We start from the raw sequence: 17,571 nt of genomic DNA, 5'->3' as shown, positions 1-17,571 counted from the left end.
TAATTATCATTGTCATGTGTTTTAATGTGTAAAAAACCCAAACAAATTTTCTGAGCCCAAGTCTTTTTCGCCAGAATATTTTGACATCTTCACTGTAAATCTTGGAGTGTCGTCTTTGCTTTAATATCACAACTTTGCCATGCATTTCTTCCCCCTCATAATATTACGACTTAATTTGTGGGAAATTTGAAGTTTTTCCACATTCATTCTTGGAAAATTACATAATTTTTTCCTAGTAATATTACAACTTTAGAAATATTATTGCCTACCCTGGATTTTAAATGATGGTCATTATTGCGGTACTTGGAAGGTGAATTCTTTTTTGGGTGGTACTTGTTGTTCGAGAACCGCTGCTGTAGACAAACAATGTTGTCCTGGTTAGTTGAAGTCTATCGCAGCTGACCTTTGGCCAGACAAGTCGGGGTCCACCCTGGACTGGTCGCCAGTCAATTGTTGGTTACATACTGTATACACAAACAAATGTACACTATAAGTCTTCAATGAACAAAATGTATGATTTTTGGAGAGGAAGCTGGAGCACATGCAGAACCAACCCCCCGACCCACAAAAATAAAGGAATCTATATTCCAACCCACAACTCATTGACTGTGAGGCACCCGCGAGCCCACAATGCAACGAGTCAACTGAAATGTGAATGAAATGACTTTCTTCAGCCTCATTAGAAGGGGTTATAGCACCACCTGTTGCTCCAACATGCCATTTTGGTGACTAGTGGGCAGTGGACAGTACAATGCCAAAAAAATGGTACTGTACTGTGCTGTGCACCATTATTCATTTTGAATGAGCCCTTTTGTTGCCTGCTTGATTTTATTCATGTATCTTTTATGGTTACCTGCTAAAGCCACCGCCCCCTGTTCCTTGGCCCTCTCTCTCCTCTGTATGACATGGTAGGTAGGGAGGATGCGCCTCCTCATCCTCCTCCCGCCACTTACTATTGCACTGTTGCATGTGTGCACGTCAAAGGAAGACGCTTTGCAGCGCTGCACAATCCGAAGGTGAGTTTTAATTCATGAAATTTAATTAATTTGTGTTTATGATTGCCTATCTTGATTATTCTTGTTTTGATGCTAAAAGGTTTTCAGGGGGCGAAACATTTTTTACTGACCATAAATACCACCCTTTGATAATTTTGCTTTAATGATCTAAAGCACAATATCTTAACATTGCAGGTTTAGTTTCACATTGGAAGAGTCAAGGGTCAATCGTGTATTATGCACATGAGGGAGCCTAATTAACCTTGAGGTGGAACGAGAAGAAGTGATTGAGATTCATCAGAGCGGCGTATCTAATTTCAATCATCCTCGGAGCAGCACAAGTTGATAGAACACATTTAAAGCTCATTAGTTTGGAGGGGAAAGGTAATTTTGCCTTCCTGCATCAGTCAGTTTCTTTTTCTTCCTAGTAAGCAGGACCATAAAAAGAGGGCAATTGTTTCTCTCTGCCCGCCAGTTGTTTCCTGAATATCTCCACGAGCTAAGAAGCACACTCGTCTACAATTTCTTGCTTGACGAGTGGTTAGCATATCTAGCTCACACTTCTGATGTTCTGGGTTTGAATCTCGCTCCCGCCTCCCGGTGTGGAATTTGCACACTCTCCATCCGCATTACCAAACCATACTTCTGAGGTTTATGGGAGACTCTAAATCGTCCATAGGCTTGAATGTCAGTGGGAATCCTTGTTGATTGATAATGCGCCCTGCCATTGGCTGGCCACCAATCAAGGACACTTCCTGCTTCTCTTGCTAAAAGTCATCTGGGATAGACACTAATGAGGGCAAGCGCTTTAAAAAATGAATGGCTGGACTCCTCGTAGTTTCAGAACAATCACAAATTCATCGCTCAATCTATAGTAGATGCCAGAAATCGTAACATGAAAACGCAGCAGGCTTGAGGCAAGATTTGAATCCAGAACTGTCGAGTGTGAGACAGATGTGCTAACCATGATTACTCTGTACTGCCAAAGTCCAAGTGGAAGGCAGTCTTTCGAACATTTGACTGATTTTAACTTGAAGTACAGACGACATTTTTAAGGAAAAGGAGGTCAGGTCAGGCAATTTGCTTTTTCTTTGGCTTTTTGTATATTGTGTTCAATACGCCAAGGTACTTATCGAATTATAACATGACAGTTCAGTCTCATAGAGTACAGTATGGAAACAAAATGCGAAATGGCAGAAACAGGAAAAATAACACACATTGCAGGCTCAAGTCAAGTTTTAAAGTCAGAACCTGTGAAGCGTGAAGCAGATGGCTCAACCGCAAACAACACTGTGCTGCTACAGAAAAAAATCTGTGACAATTTTCTTACCATTTGGCATTAGACTGACCGAGATGGTTTTTTTGGGGACTTTTTTTCTTTCACAACCCACAAAGGACCATCCCCAACAATAAACAAAATGTTTTTAAAAATGACATGTGACGTGAATCGATTTAGTTAAAATCAGGTTTTAATGCCTCAGTAAATCTCACATCCTTTGTTCCCTTGAAAGGCGCTATAGAAAAGTCATTATTATTTGGGATGGATTTTTCATCACTGACAACGGCGCAGCATCAAAGCCAGGGATGCCAAAGAATAAATATTACAAAACAAAAAGGTATTACGAAGTTTGCTGTCATCATGGGGCTGAATACAGAGATGTTTGAGTCTGTCAGGGACCGAGGGATCACCGAGCTAACGTTTCTCTCCATCATGGATAACCCTTCACATCCATACGACAGACTGCAAAGATATTTCATACTGTGTACATATTGGGTGTGTCCTCACAATTCATTGTGAGTGTGCCAATATTAAACTTCTCTCATTGTACATTTCAAACCTTTTAATATCATAGATATTCCTACCCATTTTTTCTGATTTTAAAGGTATGTTGTGCCGTGTACTGTGCATATTCTGAGGTTTCTCATACAATATGTTGTACTCTATCACTTTTTTTCATCCATAAATACATTGAGTGTCATTTAAGGAAGATTATGTTATTACAGAAAGAGGATAAGGATAAAGACAAAATATGGGATATATTGAAAGGCGGGGCTCGTTTCCATTCATTTAAATGTTTCACCTCTCATCTGAGAAGGCTTAATTAGTTCATTCAAAAAGTCTTAGTTAGGACTGACTAGCTTGCGTTAGTGTGGAAAACCAGTTGGAGGCACACCGCGCCACCGCCAACGGTTTCTTTCTTTTGGGATGCAAAACGACTCGTGTTTAGATGCCTCACAGAGAGGCCTCTGTCTGTCAACAAGTTGTTAGGGGGAAATTGTCTCATTCATATTCCCTTCTGTTGTAAAACGGTAGTTGAGCCACCTCTGCAGTCAAGGAGGACTGTGTTTTTGTTTTTTTCTTGAAGGCTGAAGTCTCTTGGGAAAGGATAAAAGGACAGTATTGCATTTGGGGTGATGAGTGGTTTCGTAAGATGGTCTTTCTATCTTCACATAAATAGCTTCCCTCACTCCTCTTTCAAAGCATTGTCAGTCCTCACCAAGCCTTGTTGTGTCAACTGATGAAGCCTTGAGAGAGACGAAATAAAAAAATTCCAGTTGCGATTGATTCAATCAAGCACTCGACACACCAATCCGACGTCAGCCGCCGAAAAGTCGGTACACACTATTTGTTTGGTGAAGCACAAAATGTCGTAAAGTCAGAGCCGTTGGTGGGGCGTTTGGGGGGGCGTGTTCGGCTGATTCAACATGTAGAATTCTGTCAGGTTGTTGGATTAAACAGGCACTGGGATTGGCGGTTAGCTAGCAGATCAGTACAATTAAAGCTATTTCTCAAGAACTAAATTCATTCAGCGCATTTTCACATCTCTTCTATGGACATGGCTTGCTGGACACGTGTGGCCTTTAGAGAAAGAAATGACTTTGATGAATGAGAGTATCCACAATCATCTTATTTTGTGTGTTCGAAGCAGATCCATGTGAGCAACCTGACAAAGTACTGATTGCTCCCCACTCCTTCCTCCAGCCGAGAGATGGATCTCTTTTGGCAAGGTCCCTCTTCGAACGTCTGCAGACCACTCAGTAACGCTAGCATGTCGTCCAACTCCACCGTGGGAAACACCACCACCACCACTGCTAGCACCAGCTTCTTCATTGAACCCAACCTCTTGGACATCCTCGGCCCTAAACGCTCTCCCTTCTTCCTCCCGGTTGCCGGCGTCTACCTGCTCATCTTCTTGGTAGGCTTGAGCGGGAACCTTCTGACATGCGCCGTGGTGGCCAAGCACAAGAAGATGCGCAACCCCACCAACCTGTACCTGGTCAGTTTGGCCATGTCTGACCTTCTCATGCTGGCCTTCGGGATGCCTATGGAGATCTACGACCTGTGGCAGAACTACCCGTTCCCGTTCGGAGCCGGCGGCTGCTACTTTAAGACGTTCATCTTTGAGACTGTCTGCTTCGCGTCCATCCTTAATGTCACGGCGTTGAGCGTGGAGCGATACATTGCGGTGGTGCACCCTCTCAAGACCCGCTACCTGACCACCAAGAGGCACGCCAAGCGGGTCATTGGTGCCTTGTGGGCGGGGTCCATGGTGTGCGCTGTACCCAACACATCTCTGCACGGTATCTTCTACCTCCCGGGCCACATGAGCGAGTCGGCCATTTGCACCGTACTCAAGCCACTGTGGATGTACCACATGCTCATGCAGATCACCACCGTCTGCTTTTTCTTCATCCCCATGATGGTGATCAGCGTGCTCTACCTGGTCATGGGCCTGCACCTGGGCAGGGAAAGAAAGCTGCGGCAAGGCTACCTTGGGAAGAAATGGGGCAGCGACGCTCGTGTGAGTGTCCACGACGAGGGCGGTCGCCGGACGCAAGTCGTCAAGATGCTTTGTGAGTTTTCTTTCAATGCGTATTTGTTAAGTGCTGGAGAATAGGGAGTACACTACGACAAGCAGTTAAGGGCCAAACTAAAATCCTACATAACGACAAAACAACTTGTCATTAAGAAGGCCTCTGCTACCTTAATGCTAACACAAAATAATATTGACGGGCTAACACTTAGCACCAAATGCTTGTGTATGAACTCTTGAAAGTGGAAGACTGAAGTAAAAATGTTGGCCTCACTAGTCTAAACACCGAATTTTGAGTAATATTGCATTTGTGAAATAAAAATTAAGTTGAGTATTCCTCTTGTTTTTATCCATCACAGGGTATGCCATTATGTCTTGTACTGCCCCCTTCTACCCACATGCATAATACCATGACAGTATTATACTGCCCACAGGTGGCTAAGGAAGGCACACCAGGTATAGCACAATGAATTGAATTGAATAAATCATGAAATTATAAATCAGCTTGTTGGTTGAAATTTCACAATGAACCTAAAATGCACTATAACATTTAAAGGTGAACTTAATCCGACACACAAAGGAGTGCGTGTTCAAAACACTCCTTCTCCATCTAACCATTTTCTATACTCTATCCCGGGTGATTTTGGGTCAGATGCAGGGTAAACCCTGGACTGCCCCCTCAGCCAATCGCAGGGCACATACACGACTTACAAAAAGTTTGGAATGTTGGGCTTTTGGGTGAAATTGACAGAACGCCAGGTTTTTATCTTGTAATCCACGCCACTATTGCCGAGGCATGCGCCCAATAGTCAAAAACATGGGGAAAGGCATGTCGCCCATTTCTAACACAGATCATTGCTATTTGCAAAAGTGCCTCGACTGAGCTTTGCGGCTTAGAGAGACATCAGGTATCGTTTGTACCAAAGCCCCATCTGCTGTCTGGTCCACAGCAAAGACAGTGTACTTAATAAAAACTCAAGGCAAAGGCACATTTGTTAACCAACATGGGAACAACTACTGCTGTAGATTTTTTGTTTTAAACCAACTGATGTCTTCATCCTGCAGCCATTGTGGTGGCCGTGTTCGGCGTGTGCTGGGCGCCCTTCCACATGGAGCGTCTGCTGTGGAGCTCCGTGCGTCAGTGGACAGACCTAATGCACAATATCTACCAGTACGTCCACATCTTGTCGGGGGTCCTCTTCTACCTCAGTTCTGCCGTCAACCCGGTCATCTACAGCTTGATCTCCACACGATTCCGTGAGTGCTTCCGCGACCTCGTGTGCTCACGGGGCGGCGAACCGGACTCTCCGCAGCCCCCGAAAGGTTCACTGGTCCTCTCCGCCTCCAGGGTCCAGACCGGAGGTCAGGACTCGTTGATCCGCTTACTGTCTCCGCCCACGACACGGGCACTGGACACTGTATTATTCTCAAGTGCTTGCCAAGAGACAATATTCTGCAAAAATGTCCTACCCGTGAGAAACTTGCTGCCAGAGGCTGATTTGACAGTCCAACCCTAACCTTAACTTTAACCCGGACCGTCACCCACGTTTCACCGTGTTTAACGAAATGCATGACAGGTAGGACAAAAAGTTACACAATTCCTGGGAAATCATTATCGATGTTGTGAGCATGAATGTACAAGCACACTGGGCATTGGTAGGATGTCTTGACGGGTAGGAAGGAATTTCTTTGGTGTTCTGAGATAACATTGTCTTGTGGGACTAAAACTGACCCTTGTAAGCATTTTATGTCAAACAAGCTGGACTGGTTGCCTGTCCATCATAGGATTGACACGAAGCGACAACATGGGAGACGACTCACTCAAGGCAATTCAAACCATGCTGGGCGTTTTGGGGGACAATTGCTTCTTTATCTGTGGCAGGGCTGCAACCTTTGGGAATCTGATTTTTAGTGTTTCTGTTCACTTCCATTGTGCAAGACAAAGTACATCGGTAAATAAGCAAACTTGTTCTTGTTTACACCTGACAGTATGGTTGCATACACTATAATGAACCCAGGACGAATTCGAACAGCAGACACGAGAAAGGAAAACGGTCTTTTTAAACACAGAGCAGATGCAAATGGCATCATGATTTGGACACCAGCCAATGTTCGAAACCAAATATGGTTGATCGTCAGTTCCAGGACCTCTTTCTTTACCGAGTCCATTTCGACTTTTAATATAATGTTTTCATGGACCACAACAATGATGTCACAAACATGGGGTCCTTTCACGCTTCGTTGTTTACATGCAAGCACATCAGCATTTTGATAGAATTGTTTTTTTTCATCGATATGCCTTTTATTTTATATTGTAATGTAATAATGTAATGTAAAGATATTGTAATGTTACGATCAGTCTTTGATGTGGTCATTTCATGCAATGCGTGATAACACATCAGTTCCGTACAGTGACGAGCATCCGACATACTTGGGAGAGTTCTAATGCTGATTTAAGTGGGATGAAAATCAAATTAAATTTCAACACGGTTTACCTTGCAGATAAACTAATAAATGTTTGTGATTGTCCTTCATGCCCAGCCTATGATGCACATATTTGGAGTAACATGCAAATATTGGACTGTATGTATAAAGTCTTGATATGTTCATTATGTAATACGTTGAATGCAAAAATATGTGTTGAACCATCAAATCATTTTTATTTTCTTGATGTGGCCAAAAGCAATTGAGATATAACCATTATAAAATACCAATAAACTATCTGGTTACATCAAAAGCCAAATCATCTTGTGACACCAAAATCTACAATTAATTTCCCATTGCAGTAATTAACCTCATTAAAAAACAAAACAAAAAAAACACAAATATAAGTAGCAAAGTAGCAACTATAAAATTAGCAAACTTTGGGAGATGATGCCTCAGAAAATTATTTGTAAGGCTGATGGAATCTTCAGTTGTTTTTTGAATTGAGACCAAATCTTCCTTTTTTCCCCCATTTCATCTTCTGAGATGTTAAACTTTCTCAGATTTTAAAAGGTTAAAATCTCAAATGATGTCCTTGCTTGCAATTGGAATTTATTTACAAGTGGTCTTTCAATACTTCCTGAAAGTTTGGGGTCAATATCTTTTTCCTACGTACTGGTTGCTATAGACTTTTGAAAGCTGTATTTGCAAAAGCTTTAAATGCGAGGCTTTTCAACAAAACTACATTGATATTCTCTGTCAATCTTTGGGGGGTTTCCACACATTATAAATAATTTTAAAGGAAATTAAGTGTAGAATTTGAATACACGAATAGATCATTTTCATTTTTGGGGACATAAAAAAAATACATCTTATATATGGTAAATGGTCTTTCACTTGTATAACGCTTTTCCACCTATTAACTCATTTACTTCCATTGATGGCTAAAGACGTCAAAGATCATTTTTTTTTTTTACTTGGCTGGTAGTGAATGAGTTAAGGTACTCAAAGCGCTTCACAATGAGTTCACAAACACACACACACACACTAAAATTTCAGCTCAAGGCCGCCGTGCACATACAGTCGGTAAAAACAAAAATTCATTGCACGCAGGTGCCTTTGCTGTGGATTTTTTTTTTTTTTAGGCATCATGAATAACTTCTCATCTTTTTTTTTCCGAGATGGTGGTTATTAATAACTGTGGAGAGGACAAATCTCACGCACATTACAGTCAGTGTTAAAAGCGTGTGTCTGGCCTGTGTGGCGGCTAATCAAGCCTCCTAGTCAGAGTCTGCAACATCATCATAGCAAAATCTGATGCAGTCTCAACTCAATTAGCGCAACTAATGTAGCGCTGGACTCCAATGGAGACCAGAGGACATTTAGGAAAGATGACATACGGACAAGGGCAGATTTTTTTTTTTTTGTCTGAATGCTAATGTAAAATCAAATGTCTTCGCCATGATGCTGCTCGCTATTCATGTCTGACTCTCTTGTACAATCACTTAGACGAGGATGTGTGGGGCAATTTTATTTGCTTAATGTAATTGGTTTTGTCTAAAAGCTCCCTGCATATTCCACCAGCTCATCTTAGATTCCACCTGCTGCTCCCAGGCTTAAACCACCAGCAGACGCAAAGGATCTGAGTTGGATCAGATTGGAATCATGTCATCCTTGTTGTGGAAAAAAAAAAAAGTCCAAGAATGGCATGTTTTTTTTTCTGTGAACACTTGTGCTTTGAGTGGTCATAATAGCTGGATAGTAATATGATAAATGGTTAAAGGGAAATGGGTAATTCAAAGGGTTCATCCATAAACGTCAACAGAGCCTCACAGAGGCAAAATGGTCACGGCTGTGTGATTTTTTTTATGCTCGATTGCCTCGATTTTTTTTACTTGATAGCGTCATGGTTGGTTACATATATAATCCAGAGAATGGTATGAAAACATTAAACAAATGTGCGAAGTGCCTTATGTGTCTTGTGATAGAGCAATATTGAACAATTTGACTTATGAATCGCTAAACCCAAATCGTGACTTGACTCGACTTGCTTGTAATTTAGCGGAGGTTTATTTCTGCCGAAGTAACTTGAGACTTGCTTTAAACTTAAATGTGAAGACTTCAGGCTTACTTGCACAACTTAAGGAGAATTTGCAACCACACTGTAGTTAGCGTAGTGAACATTAGTAAACATTTTTGACTGGCAAATACATTTGAACGTAGTTGGAGGTCTTGGTAATACGCTGCCCCCCTCGTACGATTCGATTCACATGGACTAGCTTGTCACTTTCTATTGTAGTTTCAACATTTCCTTCACATTTACCTCAGATGACATTTTCAGTATATCCTCTTTTTATTTCCCGGTAGCTGAGGCAGGCCGGCTGCGTATAAAAGAAAAGGTTAACTTTAAGCGTTTGCATTCTGAAAGTCACTTCTGTCCTCTCGGTGTGCCAGTGTCCGCATCAGCATCGATCTGCGCGACAGCGTATTATATGAATAATCCCGAGCCGTGTCGGGGGTCACAGTGAATTGGAGTCCATTTTCAGGGATTACTCTGCAAAGAGCCAGAAGAGCCTCTCAGTGAATGTCAAAAATATTTCACACGAGGCTGTTTGGAGAGTAATTTAGCATGTAAATACTCTTACAGGAGTCATAAACACATGAGATGAGCCGGCCACAAATACAACAAACACTCACTGGGCCAAAACATTAGGTATACGGTTGTGCAATTTCAAAGATGCAGCAAAAATGATCTATTTACAAAGATCATTTTGAATGACCATCAGAGTTATTGATTTAACAATGGCTTTTGGTATTTAATGTCAAACGAACCAGAGTGTAAACATTTTTTTTCGGAACAAATGCATCACTAAAATGGCATCGACGTTCAGTTGAAGTAAAGTGGCGCGCAGATCTTTTCCAGGCTACTCAGTACATGATAGCTAAAGTGAGGAAAATTATAATTCAAGTTGTCAGCAATGATAACACTTTTTCGTGACCAAGTCCTAAAATGATGATAAAAGCGCTTCTCATCTATCTCGGATATTTGCTTCAAATTGCGGCTCGTTTGGATGAAAGTAATCACAGAGGTTCACTTTTTTCACATTTGGCGGTTGCAGCTTTATTCCAAATGGATCTGGAAGATCTGAAAATGGCTCTCCATGATGATAAGAGCGGATGCAAGGGAGCAATGGCCGCTAAAAAGTCTACACACCCCTGTTTAAAAGGTCATTTTCAATTTCATTTAAAAAAAAAAAAAAAAAAAAGAAATCAGACCAGCAAATACATTTCCCAACTTTTTTCACCATTAACATGACTCATAATCAGTGCAATTCAAATGAAAAACAAATCAGGTTAAGTAAAAATAAATAACTGGTTGCAAAAGTGTGCACACTTTCAGATGACTGCGTATGTGGCTGCGTGGGTGTCAATACACAGCTGTCACCAAGTGCGTTTGAGTAACCCTATATAACGTTCAGTTGTTCTAGTAGACCTTTTTATTTTGCTCCCAAGTACAACCCAGGCAGTTTTGTACTAACCCTGCTTGCGAGGGTCCCGTCCAAAAGTATTGGAATGTCAAGGCCAAGTTCTTAGTTTTTTTTTTTTTTGTTTTTTGTATTCTGAAGACATTTGGGTTAAGCTCTGAAGACGTCATAAAGCTTCTCCATCTGGCGCTGAACAGGATGGAAAGATTTCTTGTCAGGTGGCAACTTCATTCCCATGTCAATTGGTGAGCCATGAGCGAGGTAATGAATGCTTCCAAAAACAGCAAAGCCTAACCCGTCAAATGCTGAGTGTCCATCGTTAACTTTTGGGACACCCTGTTTAAACTGTATTCCCAATTTTGCACTAATCTGCATGTGTTAACAAAAATAGACATCTACTGTATGTATGACTAAGTTAAAATATTTCTCTATCCAGGGCTTAGGCTGCAGTCCAAAGCATTTCTGGTGGCACCTTTCCATATGTTGTCAGTTGCAAGCTGGGCAGTGAGGATGAAGTGTTTGAAATGTAAATTTTGCTCTTTTGCCCATTCTGCCATGATAGGTTGATATGAACATGTGGCGGTGTTGCGTTGTCGACCACCAATCAGTGGTGAAATAAAAACAATACGGGACAATATCACTGTGGTCTGCAGGCCCGAGAGGTATCCAACACAGCCAGCTTCCGTTAGCGACCAGCATCGAGTAAAAAGAGCGAATGGGGGAGGAAGGAAGACAGTGTATCAAGTGAGTGGTTTGACTTGTTTCGAGCTGTTGAACGGACAACCAAGCAGCCAAGGTAAAAACACAAATCACTGGCAGGGAATAAAGACATGATGACGCAAAAGACTTAAAGGAGAGCAGATGAATAGTGTGAAAAAAAACAAGAAACGGTGTGAGGGATCGTGAGAAGCCTGGATGAGTCACTTTCACAAGATGTCCTCCTCTCGAAAATCCCTTTCATTTGTAACAACTCCCTCAATGCCAGGATGCTAACAAGTCTGCTTTGGATAGCCGTGACTCAGCTGGAGAAGGACGGCTTGCGTGCTATCCTGACCACATTGTATGTGTTCAGCCCCGGCGCATCGAACCCAGGGGACATGCCGCGCTTGTCGTAAGCGTAGAAGTTGAATAGTTGTCCGTCCTGCGCTTCCAGGGACACGGAGGCCGAGCCCACCCTGAGGACGCAGGGGTACTCCCTTTCGAAGACCACCTTGAAGACGCGCTCCACCAGGTAGTTGAGCTTTATGGTCCGGTACATTTGTGGAATCAGCTCTTCGATTTGAGGGCCGAATTGCTGCATGGTGAGAACGCCGTCTGAGCTGGCTTTGATTTCGTAGAAGGTGATGTTGCTGTAGGTGAAGAAGCCCGCGTAGGCCTCCGGGTTCGGGGGTGCAGACAGCACCCTCCGAGCTTCCCTAAAGGCGTTTTCTAAGGCAGGGATGATGTGGCGGTAGGCTTTGGCCACCACGTCCTGCTTCTGGGACCGACCTCCGGCCATGAGCACCACCAGGCCAAGCTTGAGTCGCGGCAACAGGGAGAAGGTGGCCGAGTAGCCGTCCAGGTCGCCGTCTTTGCGCACCATCTCGTAGCCCAGCAGCTCGTTCACCTCCCACGGCGTCCCTGTGCGATTGGCGAAGTAGTCCTTGTCGCATCTGAACAGCGGCGTGAGCATGATCTTCAAGGAGTCGGGATCCAGAAGTTTGCGGTGATAGGCACCCAGCAGCATCATGGCCAGCTTGGCCAGGTCTGCCGCTGTGGAGAACATCTGACCCGACGGGCGATACCAGCCCAAATCATAGAGCGGGGCGGGCTTCCCGTTGGAGTACACGCCCACGGCCACCTGGCCCTGGAGGGCTGGCGTGATGTCGAAGCCGGTGTCCTCCATGCCCAGGCGGTCCAGGATGTTGTCCGAGACCCATTGCTGGTAGTCCACGTTGACCACGCGCTCGGACATCACGTGTGCGAGCAGTGAGAAGGCGAGGTTGCTGTAGTGACACCTGGAGAAGAGACGGTAAATTGAATGACTACAAAAGTCAATTTAGCGAAATGCTATCAAAAAAACGCCATAGATCGGACTATGAATAAGCTGTGTTGTTATGTTCCAACAATGGATGTTTAAACACAAATGAATTCAAACCATAACTCTAGCATAAACTACAGTCCCAAACCACTTTAGAATAATTTAAAAACCCAAGATTATTGTCAAAAATAAATTCACAGATGATTTCATTTCAAAGCGTGCACATGTCTTTGCAACTCATACAAATAGCAATATTCAATAAGAATGAGATCTTTGTGTGGTCGACGTACACATGAGGTTGACTCTTAGTTGACAGCATCTCTTCGATGGCAACATACTTTCTCAACACAGACTGCTTTCTTATTAGCTCCGGTTTTGGCACCATCTTGTGGTGTCTTAGGACTTTACAGTGGGAGTGAAAAATACATTTTTATTAATGATAGATCAATTGTTGGTCAGATCAATTTTCGGGGGGCAAATATTCTGCCTTTTGGTGCATGTCAGGATTGAGATGTTATCTGCTGCCACCTCACACTAGTTGCCACTACATGCGTTGAGGTATCGGTTCTTGGCGTCCTGGACTAATAATGAGTATCTGCATTGCGCCAGAAAAAAAAAAAAAAAATCAACATATTGGTCTCACACTAATTCTATTATGTGACCTACAATAAAAGGAGGAGCATTTTCTGTATTTAAGATGAGGCAGATATTGTATAAATAGCCTGGCTAGCACAGGAATTCACGGATTTACTTTGCTGTGTTACGACCCTAAAAGGTGAAACCATTATTATTGTCTTATTTTTATTATCTCTATTTGCACTGGAGAGCGAAGCTCGCCAATCTCGTTGTACACAGAGTATGATAATAAAGGGCATTCTGAAGAAATGGTTGTGTCCTAACAGCACCACCAATCAAACGCATTTTAATTTGAAAAAAATGTTAAATGTAAAATGCTAAATAAGAATGCAAAATGTGTTGGATAAATCATGATAACATAAAACAAAATAAAAGCCTATACATGTGTTTCTTTTAATTTTCTTTTCGCACAGTTCTCGTCCTAGTTTTACACATCCAATTTCATTTATTTTAAAAAATGCTTGAAACCTGAGAAGAGAGAAATATAATTAAAATGATTTTACTTTTAGACGCTTTCATAATATTCATAGTGATTCAAATAGTGTAAACAATAGTTGATTGGGCTTTAAAATGTCATGAACATTTACAGCTAAAAATGATCTTCAATTTAAGTAGCAGCATCATTTATAAACTGGTCAGGAATACTGGAACAAGCGTCAAAGTTTTATCATTGTTGAATGAATTTATTAATAATTTGTACATACCTTAAAGAACTCAAGCTGCAACAATAATGATGGTATATATGCGCACCTGCTTGCAGGAGCAACATGCTGCGATTTACATATGCTCAATTAGTCGATTAATTGAAACTACTCTCGACGACCAGTCAATCAACAAATTAATCATTCGTGGCAGCCCGAGGTGAGAATTTATATGATATAGCCTACGTGGACTGGGTAAGTGCTCAAGATTAAGCTATGTTATTCATGCATAAAACTTGCCAGGGAAAACAGAAATTAAATCCAGAATGACATTACATACGTGTGCATGCGTGCGTGTGTGCGTGCGTGCGTGTGCATTTGTGTGTGTGTGGAGGGCTCTCCCAAATGAACCTCATGCCACCCCAGCTAAAACTGCCAGTGAGATTAATGAAAGCTTACTTGGTTCCCGGATCGGCAACGAGGACGTCGTCCTGCAGAAGGCTGATTGCTGACTGAGTCTTTCCTTTCCAGAGAAGGTTTGTTGCCCTGAGTCTCCTAGGCAGGCCTAGTGTTGAAAATGAACCAAGCTTGACTAGAGAATTTATATGCTAGTCACAGACACACACAAACACTACCTCTAGTCAATATGTTGCTCTTCTTCACTTATTATTTTTGTACCGATCAATTCTCCCATTCGATGCAGCCATTGGATAGCTATGATTCTTATTGTTCAGGCAATGGTAGAAGACAAGCTGCTGTACTGTTCAGATCATGGATGTCATGTAGTTAGAACCTTATCCTTGATCTCCTTATTATAGCAAATACCACAATCATTAGAGTGAGTGAGCATAAATGTGGAGAAAAATGCTCTCATCATATTGTTGTTGTCCAGTCAACGTCCAAATTATGATAAAAAAAATAAATAAAGATTTTGAAAAAAAAAAAGAAAAATTAGGATCAAAGTAAAAGAAAAAAACTGCAAAACTAGGAGGGACAGTACATATTTAATCAATTTGTGGAACTGGTGTTTGGTGCTAAATAATTTCTATGGCTGAGATGTTTGGGACTCCTAATATACAGTTACCTCCGAAGATGTGCATTTCTAACACTTTTTTCGGGCATGTTGAGGCCCGCCTGAAAGGTGATTTAATCATTTAAAGCAGAGGTGGCAAACTTTTTGATTCGTGGGCCACAATGGGTTCTAAAATTTGACAGAGATGGCGGACCAGGAGCCGATGGATGGAGTGTTTTGGTAACCTCACCTCATCAGAGAAAAAAAAATCCATTTAATTTTAAATGAAAATTAACAAAAGCATTACAACAAAATGTATGTCTTTGACACACCAGAGTTTAGAAAATAAAACATTAACAAGGTTTATCCATTTAATTTTTTTCAAGTTTCGCGGGCCAGATTAAAACGTTTAACAAGGCCGCATGTGGCCCCTGGGCCGTAGTTTGCCCACGCCGGTTTTAAAGAATGCGAATAAACTGCAATTTTAAGAAATCCGACACATTGCATAGTATGGCACATGGGCCTGACCTCATAATGATGATCATGATTATGATTATGATGATGATAAGAGTGCAGATAATTCATTCAGTTTTTTTAGACCAGGATTTGAACAACACTCGTTAAACTGAGTACTCAGGGTCCATTGATTAAGAAGTTATCATGAGAGTAGTGTCATGATTTGTATTTGTTATTTTTGGTTTAGTATTTGGTTTCATGTTTTGGCCTTGTTCATGTGTCTTGTCTCGTCTTGTCTATTGTGTCCACCTGTGCTCGTTTACCCAAGCCCTAGTGTTAACCAATCCGGTCCTTCCAACCCTCCATGTCTTGTCCAGGTGCTCCTCGTTGTCTCGTCAATTTGTGTGTATTTAGTTCCCTGGTTGCTTTCAGTTCTTGTTGGTTCATTGTCATTTTAAGTGTCGCTTGTCCCTGTCGCTTGTCCCGGTTGCCTGTCCCTGTTGCCAGTTCCTGTCGCCTCTCCCTGTAGTTGGTTTCCTGTCGTTAAGTTTTTCCAAGTTCCTTGTTTGCCTTGGTTTTCTGTTTAATAAATGCCCTTTAAGTTACCCCTGCCTGGCTTCCCTGCGTTTGGGTCCTCATCTTCCTCAACCCTGACAGAATGAACCAACCAGTACTGGACCCAGCAGGAAGCTCACGGCGACGAGTTCGCCGTCGCCGCTCAAGCTGGTAGTAGTTACAAAAAGTTAGTTAAGAAAAAATTATTTTGCACTCAAGGGCACACTATTGGTGAGCACAACTTAGCAGCTATTACTTTAGTTTTCAGGAGCGTTGTTGAAATTATGGTGACATGTCCACCTCCGGAAAAAAAAAAAAAATGGCCATAAGACTTGCAAACAGAAGCAAAGTGAAGAAAGAAAGTACCGGAGAGCTGGCTGGCCATCCTGCGCAGCGTCACCGACGAGGAGCGAATGGGCACCTCGCCGCTGTCCAGAAAGATCAGACCGTCCGTCACGTATTTGAGCTCCGAGTCGCGCGTCCTCCCCATGGGGTTCTTGATAGTGAAGTTGTCCACGTACTTCTCCAACGGGTCGTCCAGTGAGGCGATCTTGCCCTCCTCCCACAGCCGGTACAGCATCAGCGTGGGGAAGATTTTGGACAAGCTGGCGATTCTGAAAACCAGATAAAGTAAAGTTACTAAATGAGTTATGTCAGATTTCATAATATTTTTTAAGCACTGCTTTTCAATTGAACTAAATTCAGTTTTATTTATAGAGGACTTGTAAGAACAAGCACAGCTGAAACAAACTGCTATACATAACGAGATTTAAAAAAAAAAAAAAGCAGAATCTTCAGATAAATTCTCAACTGCACAAGCAGCCAGTGGAAGGAGCGCAGGACAGCAGTTATACGTCGTTTGTCACGTGTTCCGGTGCAGAGGTGAGCAGCATTTCAGACCAACTGGAGATGTTTGAGGGAGGACTGCATTACAGTAATCCAGTTGACATGTGAGGAAGGCAGGCATTACGGATTCAAAGTACTGGTGTGTAAGGAAAAACTATGCCTTTAGGTGTCAAAGGATGGATTTAACTACCGAACAGTTATGCTTATCCCGTTTAAAATCACTGTCCGACTTAAAACACAAGTCTCAGACAGTCGGCTTCACTAAGTGTGCTAAGATAGGGATTTCAAAAAGTCATTGAGATCAAATACCATTCTTTAGCTTTCTTCTCACGAAAGATTTATTAAAAAAAAAAAAAAAGGCTGCACAAGCTTTCATGTAAGCTTAATGAAAACAGATGTTAGTAGAAATCACCTTTAAGTGGCGGTCAAATACATAGAAATGGAAACTCTCGAGACTAGAGAGACTTGACTGTTGTCATGTATGTCATTATCCAGACCGCTTATCCTGTACAGGGTCACGGGAGGGTGCTGGAACCTATCCCAGATGACTACGGGCGAAAGGCGCACTACACCCTGAACTGGTCGCCAGCCAGTCGCAGGGCAGACATAGACACCATCACTGAGTGGGAACTGAACCCACGCTGCCCGCACACGACTCGGGCGAGTGTACCACTACACCATCAGTG

The 17,571-nt window shown here is 42.3% G+C and overlaps 2 protein-coding genes across 4 annotated transcripts in view; one reads left to right on the top strand and one right to left on the bottom strand.

Annotated features, from left to right (window-relative positions):
• The first annotated feature begins 911 nt into the window (after positions 1-911).
• On the top strand, positions 912-7,624 carry nmur3 (neuromedin U receptor 3). 2 transcript variants are annotated; one of them, XM_088309459.1, is made up of 3 exons: positions 912-1,016; positions 3,923-4,850; positions 5,876-7,624. In XM_088309459.1, exons 2-3 carry the CDS (start codon positions 3,986-3,988, stop codon positions 6,325-6,327), a joined length of 1,317 nt encoding a protein of 438 aa, XP_088165585.1. In that variant the 5' UTR covers positions 912-1,016; positions 3,923-3,985; the 3' UTR covers positions 6,328-7,624. The 2 variants fall into 2 exon arrangements, with proteins under 2 accessions (XP_088165585.1, XP_088165584.1); XM_088309458.1 differs by having other exon boundaries at positions 955-1,016; positions 3,926-4,850.
• The window catches only part of lactbl1b (lactamase, beta-like 1b), a 26,698-nt gene continuing 16,570 nt past the window's right edge, over positions 7,444-17,571 (bottom strand). For both annotated transcript variants that reach the window (XM_088309456.1, XM_088309457.1), the window contains 3 exons: positions 16,406-16,653; positions 14,476-14,581; positions 7,444-12,716 (listed from right to left, as the gene is read on the bottom strand). In XM_088309456.1, coding sequence (XP_088165582.1) covers positions 11,738-12,716; positions 14,476-14,581; positions 16,406-16,653 — 1,333 coding nt within the window. In that variant the 3' untranslated portion in view covers positions 7,444-11,737. The remainder of the gene's footprint in view (positions 12,717-14,475; positions 14,582-16,405; positions 16,654-17,571) is intronic.

Source organism: Idiotropiscis lumnitzeri, chromosome 11 (genome assembly GCF_059441095.1).
Source record: "Idiotropiscis lumnitzeri isolate Australia: NSW breed Sydney's pygmy pipehorse chromosome 11, RoL_Ilum_1.0, whole genome shotgun sequence".
NCBI classification, from domain to species: domain Eukaryota; kingdom Metazoa; phylum Chordata; class Actinopteri; order Syngnathiformes; family Syngnathidae; genus Idiotropiscis; species Idiotropiscis lumnitzeri.
Note: the sequence above shows the minus strand (reverse complement) of the source record. Positions and strands in the feature narration are given on the sequence as shown.